Source organism: Schistosoma haematobium, chromosome 1 (genome assembly GCF_000699445.3).
Source record: "Schistosoma haematobium chromosome 1, whole genome shotgun sequence".
Taxonomy (NCBI): domain Eukaryota; kingdom Metazoa; phylum Platyhelminthes; class Trematoda; order Strigeidida; family Schistosomatidae; genus Schistosoma; species Schistosoma haematobium.
In genome coordinates, this window is record NC_067196.1 from 2,430,379 (window position 1) to 2,447,256 (window position 16,878).

General features: G+C 34.6%; 1 protein-coding gene across 2 annotated transcripts in view; it reads right to left on the reverse strand.

Annotated features, from left to right (window-relative positions):
- MS3_00002787 (uncharacterized protein) overlaps window positions 1-16,533 on the reverse strand; it is a 51,398-nt gene extending 34,865 nt beyond the window's left edge. The window contains exons 1-3 of one of the 2 annotated variants that reach the window (XM_051210411.1): window positions 16,307-16,533; window positions 9,025-9,330; window positions 904-1,172 (exon numbers count right to left, since the gene is read on the reverse strand). In XM_051210411.1, coding sequence (XP_051072907.1) covers window positions 904-1,172; window positions 9,025-9,244 — 489 coding nt within the window. In that variant the 5' untranslated portion in view covers window positions 9,245-9,330; window positions 16,307-16,533. Of the gene's footprint in view, window positions 1-903; window positions 1,173-9,024; window positions 9,480-16,306 lie in introns of both variants that reach the window. The other variant, XM_051210410.1, reaches the window with a different exon arrangement.
- Between the last annotated feature and the right edge of the window lie 345 nt (window positions 16,534-16,878).

The following is a 16,878-nucleotide window of genomic DNA, read 5'->3' on the forward strand; positions in this document are numbered from 1 at the left end:
CGATCTGCACTAAGAACGACATGACATTGATCATCACCCAGTGATCAATCAATTGTGAACTGATTAATCCTTAAAACAATGATGAAACAATTGACATGTTCTCAGTAAATTTTATATTCGATCATTCTATGGTGAAGATCATTTCTAAAACTATCGAATGGTTTGAGAAAACATCTACCTGTTATTATTGTCATTGTAGAAACTTTGAAGTTAAATATATTTTTACCTTCTTAAGTTATAACAAATATTTCCTGATTATTGATTTTCAACTACACCTAGTGACTGATACATATGATGAAAAATTACATTACTACCTACTTAGTTTGACATTTTTTGCTCCATGGTTATAGGAATTCAACAGGGAAACTTGACAAACATACGTTTCGTGCTGATAAGCATTCATCAGTAAAGGATATGTGCAACCTTCAAGAAATCGACGCTCCTAAGATTCAAACCAACTTCGCCTACCTTGACAGTCTGTAACGCTACCACAAGGCTATTCTGACTACATTGACGAAGGCCGATCAATTACAAAACACAGGTTGATCTGGGTTCCCTCTGACTACCCTAAACCACTTAACTAAGAAGAAAAATTTGTGTCTAGTGGCGTGCGGTACATTCATTGTTTCTCCAGTTTTAATGTCGGTATGTTTAGCAAAAACAGCCATACAATGATTATAGTTAAACTGAGGTGTGTTTACAGTTGTTGTTCTTTTCACTTCGTTTGAAACGGCAACCACAAATACCCAACCTCAAGAAATGGGACATATTTGTCAGTTCTCACGTTTTTCTCTATTCCTTAACAATACTAACTCCCCAATTGAATAGGTATGCAAAGGCTCTGACTTTAAAGTATAATTCAAGGTTAAAAAAACTTAAAAAATATAGCAAATCCCAACTTACATCAAACGGCTGACACTGTGAATACCCATTAGTAGAAGGAAAGCTCTGTAGGTGTTTACCAGCATTCAATGTTGTTAATGTCGAATTGGTAGTATAAGGTGAAAATGTTGTTGATGAGAAGTGACTTGTTAACAATGTTACTGGTTTGGCTGAGCCTGTTGTTGCCTCGGATGTTGGTGTTGATAGTAGAGGCGGCAGTGGTGGTGGTGGTGGAAGTGGAAAATCCTCTGAAGCAAATGCATCAGGTGGAGGCAATGGAAATGAAGGTTCTGTTGAACAAATGAAAGAGATGATCTAAGTTTATAGAAAGAAATGATTGTAAACCATGAAGCACAGAGAGAAATAGATACAGATAGATTTATGTGGCGATCATAACAGATGAAAACATTTAGCAACAACAATCTTTGACTTTAAAAAGGTAAAACAATAAATATCAGTCTTACATCCAATAGCTGAAAAACGGAGATTTATGGAAAGCATCAGATGAAAATAGAGTTCGTATTTGCAGCTATCTATGTAAAAATTATCTAAAATTTCGGCGATAAATCATACTGCTTCAAAGATTCAACAATAACATGAATGAATACATAAACACATAAAACTATCAGTCAGAGGACGAAGTTTGTACGACATCATCGACGGTAGATTGTGACTTTGAAACTTATTTTAGACATCTTAATTAGAACATAACTCGTTTTATGATTATTAAGGTCTTTTGTTGACTTCAGTCCTCAACATATGCACAAATCATGAACCAATATAGCTATTAGATTTTGTTAATCAGTTATCCAGTTATCAACGTGGGGTCTGGTACGATTCAACTAGTCACATTCTCATATCAGCACAACAACAAGAAATCAAAAAGATATAAAGTATATGGTGAGAAACACTGTGAAAATCGGTTAAAATCTAAACTTCAAAAAGAGTAGATGAGATTGAGGAGTAAAGAGTTAGGAATGATACTTTAGGATAATCATGATATTTTTAAACACGAAGTCTGTATTTTCCAAAATGACTAAGACCAGACCATTCTCACATTACGAGTGTTGTTTAAAAAATCGACAACACGAAAAGCGAATATCTATCTGTCTAACCGGGTTGGTGGATACAGAGGATTCACATAGGAGAGTTGGAGAACCCTGATTCCAAACTAATGGTATACATTTGCTACAGGATCCTGAGGAAACAAATAAAGTATCAACCTATTTTTGGTCACCGGCTACCATGGGATTGCATCTTCTAACGTTGTTCTACTGCATTGTGGATTAGACCTGTAGGTTAAAGTCTCCGGTTGTGGCCTCCTAAGAAAACCATTTGCTTCAGTTTGGGCGTCCGGGCAGTATTTTAGCCCTCACACAAATCGGATGACGAAGTGGCTCATATATATTTGGTGACTAGACACATCAAATGAATGTTCCAACACCATAAACAGTATTTATTTATCAACAAACACTTGAATCTAGCAATTATTATCAAAAATTCTAAATTTTTGTGTACTAGGCTAATAAGTCATAATACAGTTAGAGATTCCAAGTTGGCTCTTTCTCTGTTATCTTTTTTTTACTACATATCTTACTTGCAGTATTTAATTGACCTCATTATTGTTTAACAAGTCGACCAACAAATATGGTTAAAGGCATTGGAATGTTAATTACATACCTTGTATAATGACAAATCAGTCTAGACTTGTTTATTTTTCATTATGTATAATTAATATGCACCATATTAACATCAAACAGTAATAGTGTACTGTAAGTAATGAGTAGAAACACAAAATGAGATCTAGGAATCACGAGTCAATTGAAGCTAGACCACCATAGGAAACCTGAGAACACTGGACGGCCGTTTCGTCCTATTGTGGGACTCCTCAGCAATGCACATCTTCGATCCCGCCTCGCGAGATTCGAACCCAGGACCTATTAGTTTCGCACGCAAGCGCTTAACCACTAGATCACTGAGTCGGTTTAACTGTTGATTTGAAATAGTGTATGGAATTTATTTATTTCGTGTTAACTCTAAGACTATTATTGATATCAAGTAATGAATTGTTGAAATATGAACTCTTTGAATAGATCTCTTGATAGTGTCTGCATATACAAGTAGTGGATACAGTTCCATTTGAATGGAAGCAACATGAACGAGTCTATATTCTAAAAACGGATGATTAATTGAATCCTGAATATCAACAAAAGAAAAATATAAACCTTTCAACAAGATTTAGCTATCATAAATCAATAACTTAATTCAGAATACTCTGGCATTTCATGACTATGAATATCAGGTTTGAGTTTCAGTCAAAACATCAACACTAGTTGTTGCCATGTTTGAAGTGATTACGAGTTCATATAGTCTGAAAACGGAACAAAGACTCTGTGACCAAAGATCAATAAGCTAGCTATTTTGATGTTACCCAGCCCCGCTAACTAGAGAGAGAAGTTTAAGTTCGTAAACGGGGAAATATATTCCGAAAGCAGCCAGAAGCACGAGCAATAAAAATAGGTACAAATCAAACGTATATATACAGCGTAAAATTGTCCTTGAGAAACGTTACAAAATAGTATACTAAAAGATGCAACGAACCAATAGCATTTCAGATTCTCTCAAGTGGGAAATACGACACAAAGGTGAAAATGAGCGCTTCTGGCGGGAAAACAAGAAATTCAAATTTTTAAAATAAAATTACAAAACTAAGATATTTACCAAGTGACTTCTGAGGATCTAATATCCCCAACAACTGTCAGCTGAAATGTTCTAATGAGATGAATTATATGTCGTATTCCACAACATATAAGACTTTCTTTTACATCATCATGGATAATTTGGGAAATAGAGATTTAACAGTTTCAGTAATCAGTAAGGAAATGTTTATATCATAACAATTAATCGACAGTCATTAACCTTTATCATGATAAGATTTAAGAAGTCAATCATAAGCTGGTTTCTTGTAAGTTGTTCAGTGATTTCAACCAATCTCAGTAAATTCTTATATTCAGTCGTATATCGAGTCCTGATAATAAAAATCACTTGTTGCAGACATTGATATAGCTTGGTATAATAAGGTGTGATATATTTCACAATTTTTCTTTAATTAACCTTTGGAAACGTTATTTACTTTATGTTAACTCAAAAAACAATGAAGCTATGACTTAATACCTGGTTTACAGCTTCTATCCTTCAACCATTGCAATCTAAGTTCATATCCTATGGAACCTAATCCAACCTGAACAATTAGATGGTATTACTAAGAATTAGTGCTCAAAAATCAGCGGACAGCTTCGCAACTGGTCACTTATTTACATTGACCAGTTCAAAACTAATGATGATAACCGTAACTATTGGTTGATGACTTTGAGTAACATGGCTCAAGTCCGGTCACGATGACACATAATTATTCACTCCTTATCTTTCCCTAAAACTTGAGTGACAATAAACTTTTTTTCGAGCTACACAATCAATAAATAACCTTTCATATTGTCATCTATATTGTTATTACTTAAATTCATTTGATATTCCTCTTGTTAATTTCATCTTGTTATGAGCATAATACAAAATTCGTATTCATTTCAATAATGCCATTGAAATTTGTACTAAATATGAATTGAGAAGACAGAATTCAACAATACTCATATCATACTATGCACAGAAGTTGCTTGCTAACCCCACAGATAATAACATTAAAGAAAGAGCGTAATGATATATTTAACCGCCTATAGAGACAGATAATCTATCAAGCAGTGAAAAGGATCATTTAACATTTATTCTGAAAAATGGCTAGTATTCTTTATCACATCTATGTCGATAGTCAAAATGATGAGTTTAAGGTTAGAACCGATGATGAACACTTACTAAGCTATTTTATTTTGGTAGAGCTATTTACCCTTGAGTTAAATTGATTAAGTTTCAAAATTGTTTCCATTGTAAACTGAATATTAGCTATAAGGAAGTTGTTGAAAGCTAAGGAAACTATATAACCTAACCTGTCCTAGATTTAAGACTTCATATGTGATCGTATATATATATACCACTACAACTACTACTACTACTGTAGTGAACGAGAACACCAGTGGGGAACAATCGAATGTACTTGACAACAAATTACAGAACCTGTTAATAAGTTCTAACAACCATACAGTAAATGCTTAATTTGCAAAATGTCCATCGATTTTCTCAAAATGGCCCACACTTCATTGTTCTTGTATTTTCATACACATTACATTCTGTTTCCATTCTTTACTGTTCGATTCTCTTGTCTCTCTGCTACCAGACCTTCTGTTCACGACCAACATCACATACTACTTATGTCAATATAAGTAGCACACACCACACTACTGCTACTAAGATGTATCAAACGATGAGCAAACAATCATACTCTTTCATCATTTTTACAGATTATCAACTTAATATTAGTTCATAAAGGATGTTATTGATGAGACTATAATTTATGGACAACCTTTGAGTGACGTTAAAGTGACCTTGAGAGGGTTCAACCTAATAATTAGGATGAAATAAGGATTATAAACTAGTGTGAGGAATTAGAATTACAATTTACAGTTGATGATTAAAGTTAGAAATTAGATTTGAGGGAGTTTTCATCGCAGCTTTATCATTAAAAGAGAAAAAAAAATGATTTAAATAGTAAATGTCGATAAAAGATGAAAGACAAAAGAAATCTGTATCTATTCCCTTATTCTTTCGTTCAATATTGAATAAGATAACCTTAAATTCAAAACTGTCAATAGTTTAATCTGTATATGCTTAACTGTTAGATTTCATTGTTAAAGACATTTAACCAAGTTATAAAAAACGATATAATTATTATTTTACAAAGTATCCTATAATTACTACTGGACTTATCATAATCTAAATTAATCAATCAGTGAAGATCAACTGCGTGTTCATGATGAATTAGTTATAAGCAACATGAAACTTGGAATATCAATTCAACTTATCTACTCAATATGTCCCCAGATGCCCTGATATGGCTAAGGGTGTGGAAAATTCACTCTCCCTCTCCAAATTCTTTCACATGGCCACATATATACAGCTAGTGCCACGGAAGTCCTACTCATTGCCTTCTCGCGGCAATACTGTTGTTTACGAAAGTGAGAGGACAAAAAGTGAATGCCCGACGCTTTAACCGGGTTGGTAGACACGAAGAGTCCATCTTGAGGAGTTGGAAAACCCTGATTCCAAACCAGTGGTACACATGGGCCCTAGTATCCTGAAGGATCAAATGGAGTATGATTCAATTGTTGGTCACCGTCTACCATAGGACTATATCTCCTGACGTTAATTCATCGCCTTGTGGATCAGGCCTTTAAGTCGAAGGCTCCGAGTATGGCTCCCTAAGAAAACCATATGCTTCGATCTGAGCACCCGTTCAGTATCCCAGCCCTCACACAAATCGAATGATTTATGTGGCCTATATCTATTTGGTGCCTCCTCGTACCAATGTTTATATGTTTAAATAAATAAATAAATCATATTGTCAATAGTTAATATTTTCTACTACTTCCTATACTGTTACTATTTCTACTCTGGAATTTCCGTAGATCATTTATTCTCGCTATGCTGATATGGAGTGGATTTCATTTATTTATAATTATTTGTACATATAAATATTGTTACAAATGGGAATCGAATAAATATGCGCCACATAAATCATTCGATTTGTGTGAGGGCTGGGATACTGTCCGGGTGCCCAAACCGAAGCAGGTGTTTTTCTTAGAACGCCACACACGCACCCTCCGACTTAAAGATCTAACCAACAAGGCAGTGAAGCAACGTTAGGAGATACAGTCCTATGGTAGACGGTGAATAACACTAGGTTCATATGCCTTTTGTTCCCTCAGGATCCTACAGCCCATGTGTACCACTGGTTTGGAATCAGGGTTTTCCAACTCCTCTAGATGGACTCTCCGTGTCTACCAACCCGGTTAAAGCGTCTAACATTCGCTTCTCGTCCTCTCAATTTCGTAAACAACAGTATCGCTGCGAGAAGGACTTCCATGGCACTGGCTGTATATATGTAGCCATATGAGATGATTTGGATGTATTTATCTCTCGTCTTATCAAACTATAAATACAAAGGAAAATATACCAATAACTGTAATGTTTCTCTATGCAAAGATGAATAATGCCTAGTAGTGGAATCCAGTTTGACATGCGTTTCATCCTATTTGGGACTCGTCAGTTGGATGTACTTGCATCTCAGACTTGATGTTCACTCCAAGACTCGAACTCAGTATCATTCACTTCAAACACCATTGCGTTATTCACTTAGCTACTGAGTCCTGATAGTCACTTACTTGTGCAATGGGTTCAAGTTGAAATTTATTTGGTATTGTTTGTTTTAATCTTCTGTTTGAGTTTTTTTCAGTGTTTATCATTGTAATAATGTTCAATGTTTTGTGAACTATTCGTCAAATATGGTAGTAATTCGATCATATTAACATATTTTAATGCTTAAGTAACTATTTTGTTTTAATTCATTGAATAATCTCTAATTCAATGGTGTACCTTAATCATTCATATTAAATTTCTAGACATTTAAACTATGTAATTGACCATAACTAAAGAAAAAAAACTATGAAGAAAGTTCTTGTGAAAATAAATGACCAGAGTTATTTTATGAAGTGATAGATAATTTCTCTTTAGTAGAAATCTACAGTTTATAATCTGACTTCCTAAATATTATAGATAACATATACAACTAACCCAATCAGTCAGCTATAACGTACAACCAGACACATATATGCATCAGTCCAAGTTGCCATACTTCATTAGCACAACAAGATAAACACCAAATTCATAGAAGTAGTCACTTCAATGGCAGTAATATATAAAGGAAAGATTGCGTGTAAGGATATAGTACAGGAAGAGAGAATTAGAAGGATATAAAGTAATTTTAATCTCATAGTTTAAGGAAAGACAAAGAGTGTATACACCTAAGCCATTCTGATCGATTCTCAGCTATGTCACATATAATCTCCAACCATTGGTTAGTATAGTCACGCGGACCCCAACCAAGTAACCTGCATCTACCAACATGGATCAGACTAGAAGTTAGTGACTTTATCGACTGATGCCGCGTTTCGGTTTGGTTGACTTTAACTTTCTTTCAATCATTCTCAACACTAGTCAGAATTGCGTGTCGTGGTAATCGGTGTTCAGACATACGTAACACGTGGCCCAACCATCTCAATTGATGAAGATTTACAACCTCATTAACTGACTTACCATCATCATTCCCTAATACTGTGAGTCTAACCTCACTATTACTTACCGGATGATCCTAGCAGATGCGAGCTACATTTCTAAGACATCTAACCCATTGCAAAAGAAGCAAGTGTTTTGAATTCAACTTACAATATTTTCCAACAATTTTTTTCCTAAGAACAAAAACGAATGTGTCTATATCTGACATAAATTGACTATTAAAACTCAGTCAGTTAGTCAGTCAACAACAACGTAGAACTTCGTACGTACGTATATCAGTTCAAGTTACCATACCACATCAGCACAAGGTTGAAGTTGTCGATTCAAACCGCGTATTGGTAGAGGTAGTAAAAATATAAGCAGTAATCAGAAAGATTACGATTTGAAGATGTTAGTTAGTGAGTATAATCCAGTTAAATAAATTTGAAGAGAGAAAAAACAAGGGACATGAAGAATTCAGATTAGAATTTGGGAGAACACAAAGAGTGGATGCACCTGTACCGTTGCAAACGATTTTGAGCCATGTCATTCAAGGTCTCTAACCATCGGTTTCTATCATCTCGCGTATCCCAACCAGGTAGTCTACACCTTTCAACATGGCTTAGTCCATTTGTTAGTGACTTCATGGAATTGTGCCATGTTTTTCGTCTGGCCACCCTTAGCTTTCTTCCAACCTATTCCTACACTATAAAACATCGCATGTCAGGGCAGTCAATGGTTGGGCACACATAACACGTCCCAACCATCTCAACTGATAAAGTTTCACTAACTGAATATTGTTCAGTAGCTTAAAAAGTACGATGCCTTTAATAACCCATAACAATACATTAAAATTATGAAATATCACATAAATTAACATTTAGTATATACAATCCATTGTATCCATATCCAACAATAACTTACCGATTTGATTACAATAATTTGTGAAAGTACATGACGATGATGATGATGATGTTGTTGTTGTTGGATAAGAAGACGAGTTGACATCTAATTGATCATATTGATTATTTATTTGTATTTGATCTCCATAATAATATTTTCTTATTTCATTTATATCATTAATATTATTATGATGATAATCATTGATATTACTATTATGTGTAATAGATGTTACATAATTCATATTTGTTATTGTTGTTCTATTTAATGAAGATAATTGATTTGATAATGATGGAGAATTTGTAAACGTTGAATAATTGAAATAATCTACTGAAGTATTAATAGAAGGAATATTAGTTAATGAAGAAGAAGTTAATAATTGTTGTTTCTTAGATTCAATATCATTATCATCATTATTATTAACATCATACGTAGCAATGACAGCATCTAATTCATCTATTGAACAACGAATTTCACTTCTATTTAACAAGGAAAACACAAATACAATATAAAAAGTAACATATATACAAGTTAATTAAGTGTTGTTTTATTTTGAAGAGAGATTAACATAAAACAAGCCCCCAAATGCCTTGGTACGGCCGAGAGTGTGGAGAGTTCGCCCCCCTTCTCGAAGTGCTCTCTCATGGCCACGCGTATATAGCCTCTGGCAGGGAAGTCCTAGTCATTGCCTTCTCTCGGTCGGGGTGTTGTTTACGAAATCGCGAGGACGAAAAGCGAATGTCCGGCGCTTTAACCAGATTCCAAACCAATGGTGCACATGGGCTCCAGTATCCTGCAGGAACAAATGGTGTATGAACCAATTATTGGTCACCAGCTACCATGGGAATACATCTCCTTATGTTGCTCTACTGCCTTGTGGATTAGACCTTTAGGTCGAATGCTCGGGGTGTGGCCCCCTAAGAAAACCACCTGCTTCGGTTTGGGTACCCGGGCAATATCACAGCCCTCACACATATCAAATGAGATCTGTGTGGTGCATATGTTTTCGATGCTTCCTTGTACCAATATCTATGTGTTAAAATAAATAAATAAATAAATAATAACATAAAACATAATGATAAGTGAAATTTCTCTATAAAAAAAATCCTTGCTTTGAATAAACATTCTTTATGGTAAAATAAGATTTACTACTATTTTTATACAACTCCGCCTAGAGTAACTATTGGGCTACTACTACAGGTTTCAAGCTTGGATAAAGGAGGAAGGTTGAGCATGAGGTTAGTGACTCTATCCCGTAGAAAATTAACTCACTAAAAAAACGCTAACCAGAAAAAATAATTCAAACTACTTAAACTCTGACCTGGGAGTTAGAAGGTCTACATTTAAAAGATTTATGACGCCTTATGGTGAAAGCCGAGTTCCTTCGGAAGTCACGGGGCTGATATCCCTTCTGACAACCAGAGCAACCATTAATTTAGGTACATGAAATGTTCGTACAATGTTTGAGGCCGGGAGAGTCTCCCAAATCGCTGCAAACTATTTTTATACATGATAACATTTGACTTAAGCAACCAAGAGGTAGTATAACAATATTTAAAGCGATACTCTTCTTGGATCCCCTCTGAGGCTACTGCCGGTATCAAGGCCGGATAAAGAAGGAGGGTTGGACAGGGAGTTAGCGATCCCATCCCGTAGAAAACTAACTCGCCAAAAGAGCGTTAATCAGAAAAAATAATTCAAACCATTTAATGAATTGGTGATTAACAAAATCTTGGAGTGAAGATAAAAAATCCTTTATGATCTTGCTATTCTTCATCATCTATGGTGAGAAAATGTTCGGATGACTAATGAACAACTATAGTTTTCAAAACTTAACATGACAACTCTATACGCAACCAATTAGTTATCATTGTAGATAATAAGACAGAGTACAAGTAGCAAATCACTTGATGAGATTATAAATCTGCATAGACTAAGACAGTCAAGACATGTTTTATAAATCAGCACTTACTAACTACACTGAAGCTTAGTGGTAACTAAAGTGAGAGTGGGTAACAGGGCAAAAACTCTTTATTACACACCGGTCACTATACTATGCAACAATTTGTTTACTTTCAACATTTTCTCCCATATTAGTTGCTCAGCTCAACTTTGTATCACTACAATTTACAACAATATGTATGGATCATAGGCAGTTACACAATATGATGCATGTTAATTAAGTCTTCAAATACCCTGGTATGGCTGAGAGTGAGGAGAGTCAGCTGTCCTTCCCCAAATCCTCTCACATGACTACGTGTATACAGCAACTGTCACGAAAGTTCTACTAACTCCATTCTTACATTAGGAGTGTTGTTTAAGAAATCAACAACACGAAAAGTGAATATCTATCTCCCTAACCGGCTTGGTGGATATAGAGGGTTCACCTAGGAGAGTTGGAGAACCCTGATTTTAAACTAATAGCTCACAGGTTCTACAGGATCCTGAGGAAATAAATGGCGTACCAACCTAGTATTGTCCACCGTCTACCATGAAACTGCATCTCCTAACTTTGCTCCACTGCCTTATGGTTTAGACCTCCAGGTTAAAGGCTCGGAGAGTGACCCCCAAAGAAAACCACCTGCTTCGGTTTTGGAGCCCGAACAGTATTCCAGCCCTCACACAAATTGAATAACGAAGTGTGGTGCATATATATTTTGTGTCTCCTTGTATCAATGTTTGCGTTTAAATAAATAAATGTTAAATCTAAAACATGGATGAGAAACTTGTGCACACTAAACTACAACTTGAAGTACGTAGGATTAGTATTAATAGTACTCATATTCAACAGAATTTTTCAAATAAATTTGGTAAAAAGAAATGAACAATTCTGTTTATCAATAATAACAAAACTTTTAATTACACCTGAATAACATTGTACACCATTTGTGCATTGGATGATATGATACAACGAGAAATTACCAGGATATTTTTATATTAATGATTAAATATGCCTAAAACTTTGTTTACAGACGACACGTAAACATTGGGAAAACCAATGACGTTATCCAGCTATTTAAATCATGACAGACAAAGGTAGTAGTTTAAACTGTTGCATCATAGTTCAACTATATATTCATAACCATACAAATCCACCAAAAGATTTTTCGCAATATATTGTTTATATAACTCTGGGAAGCATAAACAAGGCAATAAAGTAGTGTAAAACATACCAAAGTGTTATCATATAATGATTTATAAATGAAACATTTATCGTTTATACAAACCAACTAAAACAAACTTATAATTACTACAGACAACAATAAAGAGTTCAATAAAACTTTAACCCTTATTCTAAAAATTACATTGGTATTCTCAGTAAAACAACAAATGAAGCACAATCTGACATGGTTAACAACAAGAAACTTAACTCACTTTCAAATAGATACAAGTACTATTCTTTAAAAAAATATATAGATTTCATCATCACTATCATGATTGTCATCACCAATGAATTTATATCTATTACTTATATTTATATACGAAAAATGAAACAAATAAAAAGTGGATAATAGTCTATAACTGTATTCATGTGTATATATCTGTGTGTGTGTGTGTGTGTGAAAATAACTTCCAAAGTAATCGAATGAAGAAAAAAAATGGTAAGATTCAAGAGAAACAACACAAGTAGACATAATAACAAATGATTCACAATGGTTTCTGTTATTTAATATTATTTAAACCTGGAATTATTCTGTCTTTATTCTTTTGTGTTATATTGTACACCATCAATTGTTTATTTTTGTAGTTGATTATTATAACACAATGAAACAAATGAATAGATTAACAAAATTAAACAATCATAACTATTCGTTTCCATAAATTAGGACATAACTGTAAATGATTTCACTAAAAGACTATTGTTTGTTTTGTTTTGTTTTTTGTTGGATAGAAATTAACATTTTTACTTAAAAAACAATCTAAGATAAGGAAGGATTATCATAATCACTATGAATGTTGATTCACTATAGATAATAGAGTAAAGGAAACAATAAAAAAGTTATAATACAGTAAATATTTAGATGTGTTTGTACTAACTGAATTGAATATATATGACGAGTTGACTTTGTATTTCTAGACAAAAAGATGTATTGTGATATTTATCTGAATTTAAGCTACTTATATATGAATTTGGATATAGATCATAAGTTAGCTCTTCTAATGAATAAATCTAAATTGGTAATGAAATATAGATGTGTTAGTTTAAACTATTACCAGGGAAGTCTTACTCACTGCCTTCTCGTGGTGGGGGTATTGTTTACAAATTCAGAGAACGAAAAGCCACTGTTGGGCACTTTAACCGGGTTAGTGGATATGAAGAATCCGTTTAGGGGAGTTGGAAAACCCTGATTCCAAACTAATGGTACACATGAACTCCAGGATCCTGAAGGAACAAAGAGTATGAACTTAATGTTGGTCACCGATTACCATGGGACTGCATCTAGATTCTTGAACTTATCCAAATCAAGTGAAGTTGAAGATGAAACCTAGTATGTAAAGACTGACTAACTCTACTACAAACAATACTCCTGGTGTTTAGTTTTTTGCCTTACGACCTTTGAATTATATTTGTTTACTATACATAAATGTTAATTAAAGCGTGCCACTATAATTCAAATATGAGTGGATGCTGTGTGCCCATTCAGAATAAATTTAACTAAGCGTGAGGCAATACTTAAAATTCCCAATGAACTACTAGACTACTAGTATTCACTGTTGAATGGCTTATTTTAATTGGTTTATATTAATACAGTCAAATTCTAAGAAGTAAAAATATTCTTGTCAGACGTCATGACAAATTGTACAAATTTATATAAACGCGCTCTCTAGTGATTTTATCCCAAAGTCGGACGACTCATCACTAAATATGAAGCATTATTTAGGTGCACCAACTCACACAATAAGATATGTGTAACACCATGGATCGAGTAGTTAGAATTTAGATTGCTAAACACTTTGAAAAATATCCAAAGAGATGTCTGTAAGGTCTTAAACGATCTTAAATGAGAATCCTTGAATCTTAACATTAGCATTTGAGAACACCCTATATTGGTGAAATTACACACTGCGAACTAGAAACACAAAATAATGGCAATTTTATTTCACTTCGACTGAATATACGGAAGCAGAAACCAAGAAACAATCAATATCGTTTCTATTCCTATCCTAACTACTGACCAGTTAATGGCTTGACAGACGAAAATATTTGAAAATTGAAAGACAATGAAAAAGAAGAAACATGAAAAAAATAGTTTGCCTCACCAACGGACGAACAAAACTAAGTACTGGTGAAATAACTATTGAAAACGCAGTAATTTCATACATTTCATATACTACACCTATACTCGTGAACACGAACAACAATACTTTACAGGTTTGTTCACGAAGGTACTAGATGTTTTGGGTTTGTATCTCAATTTTCATCATTTATAAGCCAACCATAAAAATACTAACAACCAAACAATAACTAGTTGGATAACTCAGTTGCGAAGGACTGCGGAATGCTAACGTTGTCTCAGGTTCTATGACTCAGTAAAATGAACATGAATAGGAAGAAATCCATCATTTAAATAAATACACCCTTCAATATTAGTAATGTTGGGATCTACCTCTTTGATACTGTGAATAAATAAAGTATTCCTAATATTCGCTGCAAAGGATAACATGAACCCATTAGTATCTGAAAACGGATTTTTATTTCATATGGAATCGACAAGTAGAGCACGTTTCTAATAAATAACGTATTGCCTATTAAATGCCCCTTTTTGCAGTGGAACTTAGGCCTTACAATGAAAATGTGTGACCAGCGTATGTCTGTTATTATTCTCCTTGTAAACTGTGATTTCATCTCCTGCAAACAAATGTCTTTAACTATTTAGAATTTTCAAATCAAGTTCACTGTGTCTAAATGTTTATTTTGTGGTGAAAATAGGGGCAAATATAGAAGACGTTTAGGCTAAGAGCATACAATTGTGCGTGGATTACGTAAATTGGGGTGAAAAACAAACAATGAAGCACACTTTTAGTGATATTTTAAACCCACAGCGACAAAAAGGGGATCATGTGGATCTTCAAGCTGACTTAGACGATTTAGTTAGATGGGCTCGAGAGTGGGGCTTAGAAATCAATGCTCGGAAGAGTGTATTAATGCACATAGGTCACGGTAATAGTTACCGTTACACTATTGAGGGTAAACTTCTTCCATGCGTTCAAGAGCATAAGGACTTAGGAGTAATACTAAGTCATGATTTAAAAACAACTGCGCATTGCAAAGCAGCCGCCGTCAAAGGTTTTCGTGCGTTATGGTCACTTCGCCGAGCGTTCAAATCTTTTGACGAGGAAACGTTTCGAATTTTATATCCCATATATGTTAGACCACATTTAGAGTACTGTATCCAAGCAGCTAGCCCGTGTCTTGTAAAGGATACTAACTCCCTTGAGCGTGTCCAGCGTGTGGGAACGAAATTAGTGAAGGGTCTTTCTAGACTCCCTTACGATGAGCGCTTAAAACGCCTAAATCTTTTCCCCTTGTCGTATCGTAGGACACGAGGTGACCTTATACTGGCATTTCGTATCTTTAATTATGATTTGGGTGTTAATATGTCTTATCTTTTTGCTCCCTTCAGCACTAATAATCTCCGAGGTCATAGCAAGAAGTTTCATAAACCACGATCTAATAAACTTAAAGTGGGATCCCGTTTTTCTCATCGAGTAGTCAATCATTGGAACGCCTTACCCGAACAAGTGGTATCAGCCCCATCAGTGAATACTTTCAAGGAAAAGCTGGATCTTCACTGGAAAGCAATGTGTCAGGATTAACACAGGTTCATCAACCTACTATCCTTATTACTGAAGACTGAAATGTTGATCTATATCTCCACGGTAGGCGTAAAAGGAAACTTCTCGACGCGTTCCTCTTTCATGCCCCACGTGTTATCTTAGCGAATGTCCACTTTGGTCCCCCTTATTTAGCTTGAGCCAGTTTTAAAAGCAGCTATAGTTCTTAACAGAGGCAATTTGACAGTATCTCAATATTTTGGTTGATTAACAACTAAGAGCAAATATGTTTGTAATACGCTTACAGTAATGTCTGCTAATGGAATTTTACAAGTCTATGATATATGGGATACTCGCCAAGAATTTCGCCAAGATATTGAGCACGAGTGCTCTAGAGCATGCTCTAGTGACTATTGTCGCGAGAATAGACGATAAGGTCACTGTTAAAAATAGAACATTAGGATTAGGAAAACAAAACGCCAAAATGTCACAGGTAATAAAAAATTAGATGTAGAGTTTTTAACCTTACCCAAAGGATTTAAGGGAAGGACGAGGAGAATGATCTTGATGATTTTTACTTAGAGTGGTACTAGGTAGATTAAGTGAGAGTAAACCAAAACCAGATTCCTCTCCAAGAACTAAATATTTACTGTCGCAGGAAATTTCCGACCGTATCATTCCCTTTTTTAGACCTTGGCGTAGACAACACACTAGCGAAAGTTCATTATCCTTTAGTTTGACCTTCAAATATCAGAGATCGCGCCTGAACAGAACTGTAATTTTCACAATTCAAACGTATTAACTTTAGACTATCTGATTGTTAGTTCCGCCCAATCTATATACGGACATCTGGAAAGTTTTGAATATTTCTGGAATTGGGTAACAAATTATTCCATACACAAACCTCAAGAGTGAGGAATATTTGTTGGCCGAAGAATGTAAATGGGATGCGACAACTACTGTTGAAAAAGTTAGATAAAAGTCATTTTTCAACTGCATAATTTCCAACGGAGTATATGGTGAATAGAATGTCGCTACTGTTCACCGTTATCAAGTAGCATTGAACAGGAATGGATTTCTATTATCCTAGTCAAGTTGTAG